This window comes from Octodon degus, unplaced genomic scaffold (assembly GCF_000260255.1).
Source record: "Octodon degus isolate 3935 unplaced genomic scaffold, OctDeg1.0 scaffold00092, whole genome shotgun sequence".
Classification (NCBI taxonomy): domain Eukaryota; kingdom Metazoa; phylum Chordata; class Mammalia; order Rodentia; family Octodontidae; genus Octodon; species Octodon degus.
This window is the reverse complement of record NW_004524668.1, coordinates 1408726-1413963: the sequence shown is the minus strand read 5'-3', so window position 1 is coordinate 1413963 and position 5238 is coordinate 1408726. Positions and strand designations below refer to the sequence as shown.

Below are 5238 nucleotides of genomic sequence, written 5' to 3'. Positions count from 1 at the left end.
TAATAATAAAATAAATTACAGTTGTTAGCTGTCTCACTAATTCATATTGGCATCCTGTGCTTTTTGAAGACTTCTGATATGTTCTTGCCAAGTAGTGTAGGACTGTAGTCCAGTAGAAATGGTAGTAAACCCAAATTGAAAGTAATTCTTCAGACTTAAGTAAGCAGTACTCTGCAGGGATGTCAGTTTTGGACAACGGAGAACAGTCACAATTTGTTAGACACTAAGGAGGTCTTAAGATCTCGGTTCAAAAAGTTAGTTTTTATAGATATTACCATAGTTTTGTGGGAAGTCTTTGCTGTTGTAAATCTACAATTTTTTTTAGAATTATATTTAAAAACTAAGGAAAACACTTTAATGGCATTGCTGAAATACATTGCGAAGAAGTACAGTGACTGCCTACCATTCTTCAGTGCCTTTTATGTGCCAGTCAAAATGTTAGGTGCCTTAGCAACTTTACTTGTCCTCAAGGTGACCTTGCTTGGTAGCTACTGTTCCCATTTTTCAGGTCAGGAAGCTGAGGTTAACGGTTACTAAGTAACAGCCCAAGTGTAATAGTGAAACCACACTCTACAACATTGCATCAGAGCTGGCTTGTTGTTGACCTGATTGTGGGTAGGGATTCATTTTGAACTGGGTACCTGAAAAATCCAAGAGATTTTTAAACATTTGGGCCTGAATGCTGTGTCCAGTCCAGTTCCTAAGAGGTAGATCAGGGTTACATCAGAATTATGTATTGCAAAGAGGGTTGAGTTGGGCTTTCACAGAGATGTGTTGAACCTAGTGGTAGTCTTTGATTGAATGTGGTCTTTAGAGATAGAAAAATGGGACATTTTTCTTTGAAAGAAAGTAGAATATCTTTAAAGCTTGTGTAGTGAACGCTTGATTATTTATACAGAATCCGATGCCAGCTCAGAAAGGACACTACATAGGTTAGCCCTTTAAAGCTGACTTCTTGAGAGAGTCAGCTGGGGTCAAGAGCCCTACAGCTACAGTAGTTAGTTACATGGTGAGATCAGAACTTCATTTTATTTTGTGATTTTTTTTTTTTTCTTCCAAACTATAAATGAGAATAAAAATGTGGTATAGCCACTTAGAAGTATGCTCCTTTAGTCCAGTGCTAACTACAGAATAGCCATAGTTACTGTTTACTCTGGTGTTTTGAATTTCATTGTCCTGATCCTATTGGGCCATGCAGTTTAATGATGCCCCTTTTTCCTAGGACTCCCTCACCTCCCCCTCGACGGCGCTCACCTTCCCCGAGAAGATACTCTCCTCCCATACAGAGGAGATACTCTCCTTCTCCACCTCCAAAGAGAAGGACGGCTTCGCCCCCACCCCCTCCCAAGAGAAGGGCATCGCCATCCCCACCACCAAAGCGCCGGATCTCCCCCTCTCCGCCTCCCAAACAGAGAAGCTCCCCAGCCGCCAAGAGACGCTCACCTTCTGTCTCATCAAAGCCTAGGAAAGGGTCTTCCCCAAGCCGTGCTCCCAGGGAGACCCGGTCACCACAACCAAACAAACGGCATTCTCCCTCACCACGGCCTCGAGCTCCTCAGACCTCAAGTCCTCCACCGGCTCGAAGAGGAACGTCAGCCTCACCCCAAAGAAGGCAGTCCCCATCTCCGAGTACCAGGCCCATTAGAAGAGTCTCCAGAACTCCAGAACTTAAAAAGACAAAAAAGTAAAACTATTTTATGGTTTTTTTTTATTAGGAATACTTAGCTGCATGTCTCTTTGTGAGGAAACTTCTCTTTATTGAGAGCTTACAGGGAAAAATAAGCTAATTATATGAACTGTTAAAGAACATTTTTTATATTTCCTGTTTTGATGATAGTTTTGTAAGGTGTAAATTAAATGCCACAAAATAATATTTGGTTCTTAGTAGTACTAGGTTTTTTTTTGTTTGTTTGTGGTTTTTTTGTTTTTGGTTTTGGAGACAGGGTCTTACCATGTAGTCCAAGCTGTTCTTGAACTCATGGTGATTCTCCTGCCTCAGCTTCCTGAGTGCTGGGGTTATAGGCAAGTACCACCATATCTTGCAATATCAGGTTTTTGGAGAGGTGTTCTTCCAAAAGTAAACTGGTATGCTGTGTGCAGGTTGTGTGTGTGTGATTTAGATAAAACCAGTCTTAAGTAAAATGTGAAGAATTGGTTTGCTAATTTCATACAGATAAGAGGAGCAGAATTGGGTACATGATTGTAGGGCTCAGTACTTACATGATGTGAATTTGATAAGTGAGCCCGGCTTAATGGCAGCAGCTATAATCCTAGCGCTCTGGGAGGTGGAGGCAATAGGACTGCAACTTCAAGCCCAGTCTAGGCCATTTAGCAACTTACTGAGACACTGTCTCGAAATATGTACCTCAGTAAAAGTTAGTAGAAAGAACTGGCAAATGAAGTGCTGTAAAATGTTCACAGTTAGAGACTTGCTTGTACAGTGTATTATAGTTGGTCATTTTCTTGGAGAGTGGAAGTCTCAGCACTGTCACTTTTTTCCTCTCTGCATACAGGGCTGCCTCACCGAGCCCGCAGTCTGTAAGACGGGCTCCATCCTCTCCGTCTGTCTCTGGATCTCCCGAGCCAGTGGCTAAGAAGCCCCCAGCGCCCCCATCCCCTGTCCAGCCTCAGTCGCCCTCCACGAACTGGTCCCCCGCTGTGCCAGCCAGGAAGGCTAAGAGCCCCACACCAAGCCCATCACCAGCCCGGGTGCGTATCTGCCTCACCTGGGGCAACCTGTGAAGATCTGTATATGCTTATTTTGAAGCAGAGAAAGTGCTACTAGAATATTAAAACACTGTGGGTTAGTGCTTTGCTCATGTGAGTTATAAAACTGGGCTTGAACAGTTTCAATATTAAGTAGTCGGTGATTAGTTGACTAAATTGTACATGCTAACTGAATGGATTATGAAGAATTTTAAGGAATTACTTAGAAATGTGAAGTTTAAAAGTTACTAGTGCTGGGAGTGAAGTGAAGCTCAGTGTCCTGGGTTCTAGCCCTAGCACTAAAAAACTAACAGTTACAAGGCCAGCCAAATAGCTCAGTGGATTAAAGCACCTGCAAGCAGGCACAGGGTGGGGCGGTTCCATCCCCACCCCGCCCTGCCGGCCCCACCCCCAGTTAGTGCTGAGAAGGCCATTGAGACTGGGCTTGGTGGCACACCTGTAATCCCAGCTCTTAGGAGGCTGTAAACAGGTGGATCACTACAGTCCAATCTAGTGGTGAGACCCTGAATACGCTATAGACCCTTCCCTAAAATACAAAAAAAAATTAAAAAATAAAAACAAAATTAAATTAACAGTTACACAAAAGTATTTGGGGAAATTTGGTGTACAGTTCCTGGCCTAGCATGCTTCAGTTTAGGGTTTGTTTTGTTTTTGGTGGGTTTTGGTGGTTACAGGGGATTGAACTCGGGACCCTGCGCTTGCCAGGCAAGTGCTTGTTCTACTGAGCTATCTTCCCCAGGCCCCAGTTTAGAGTTTTGAATATGATCAGAACTACTGTTCTGTTTTTCACAGAGTACAAGATTTGATAAATTACATCGTAAAATAAGCTCTGCGTTAGGTGATTTTGCCCTTTTATAGATATTGTTAGTGATCTATGTTTAAGATAGGCTAAGCCATAATGCCTGTTTAATACAAGTTATGTTGAATGCATATTCAAGTTGGTATTTCAGTACACAGTAGGAGTACAAGATTTATTTAGATGCAAGCCCATCAAAAGTTCAGACAAGTAGCATAAGATCTTGCCTGGCAAGCACAAGGGCCTGAGTTAAAGCCCCAGTTCCTCAAAAAAAAAAAAGAGAGAGAGACCAATCTCTGTATGTGCAGCAAAGGTAAAGAAACCGACCTATGTAAAGACAGGCAAGGTCAGGTGGTGACTCTGCATTCCTCCAGGCATGTGCTTAGACTCATAGGTACACAGTCAGAGCCTTTTGATTGATGGATGAGTGTAATCAATAATTGATGCATTGAAGAGATGGCTCAGTGGAATAAGTGCTTCTCTGGCAAGTGCAAGGGCCCGAGTTCAAGTCCCGGTTTCGCCAAAAAAAAAAAAAAATTTGATGTGTTGTTTCCCTCTAATTTTCAGTGAAATCAGCTCATCTGGAGCCAGCCCTGGATTCTAACCCTGCAGACCTGGCTGCCATAAAGTGGGGGAATCTGTTTTAATGCAAATTTAGTTGGTGTTAATTGTAGGAGGCAGTTATCTTCAAGCCATCTATTGTTCTTGGGATACTGCATATGGAGTATGCCTTAGCTTGCTTCCTGTCTAGGAATAGTTTTCTTGGTGGCAGCTGGTCTTGTACCTTTTTCCTATCCTGAAGCCTCTGGAATTCAGAGATTAGTCCATTTCTGTATTGCCTTCAGGAATTAAAATACTTTTGTTTTAAATAATTCTGATCAGATTGATTATATTACCATTTTATCTGGATTTCTAGAATTCTGATCAGGAAGGAGGTGGGAAGAAAAAGAAGAAAAAGAAGGACAAGAAACACAAAAAGGATAAGAAACACAAGAAGCACAAAAAACATAAGAAGGAAAAGGCTGTGGCTGCAACCGCTGCGGCTCCTGCCACTCCTGCGGCTGTTGCTGCTGCCACAACCACATCAGCGCAGGAAGAACCTGAGGCAGCCCCCGAACCCAAGAAGGTACCTACAGACCACATTCTGCCTGGCAGTCTGTGCAGACTGAGAAGTTGCTAAGCCAGCAGCGTTCCTAGTACTTGGCTCCCTTGCGGTGCCCTTCATTCTGATCTGTGTCTCAGGGACTGCCAAGAGCAAGGGTTTTCTGGGACCAAGGATAAGAACAAAAGGGCTGCCATAAAGCTAATGTAGTTCAGTTTGTTTTCTAATTATTCTGATGCTGGGGATCAGACCTACAACCTTGTACTACTTTGAAATTCTGCCAGCTAGAGCAAAGTTATTGGGTTCTAGTGTTTTCGGGGGTGCAGCCATCACCGCACTGGTCTGCTCTTGACTCCGTTTCTCCCACTGGCATCTTAGGCCCCGCCACTAATGAGCATCCTGCCTTCTTGTGGCTTTTTTCAGGAGACTGAGAGTGAAGCTGAAGACAACCTGGACGACTTAGAGAAGCACCTGCGGGAAAAGGCTCTGCGATCCATGCGGAAGGCTCAAGTGTCCCCACAGTCCTAGGGGGGAATGTTGGTTAGGATGTAAATTTTATTTGGTTTGTATTCAATTCAATTTCAAAATTGCTAAAATGTGTTTGAGCTTTAGA

General features: G+C 43.3%; 1 protein-coding gene across 1 annotated transcript in view; it reads left to right on the top strand.

The window, feature by feature from the left end:
* Positions 1-5232, top strand: part of Srrm1 (serine and arginine repetitive matrix 1) — a 33819-nt gene extending 28587 nt beyond the window's left edge. Inside the window, exons 13-16 of the mRNA XM_023722443.1 lie at positions 1223-1684; positions 2514-2709; positions 4440-4649; positions 5049-5232. Coding sequence (XP_023578211.1) covers positions 1223-1684; positions 2514-2709; positions 4440-4649; positions 5049-5153 — 973 coding nt within the window. The 3' untranslated portion in view covers positions 5154-5232. The remainder of the gene's footprint in view (positions 1-1222; positions 1685-2513; positions 2710-4439; positions 4650-5048) is intronic.
* The last annotated feature ends 6 nt before the right edge of the window (positions 5233-5238 follow it).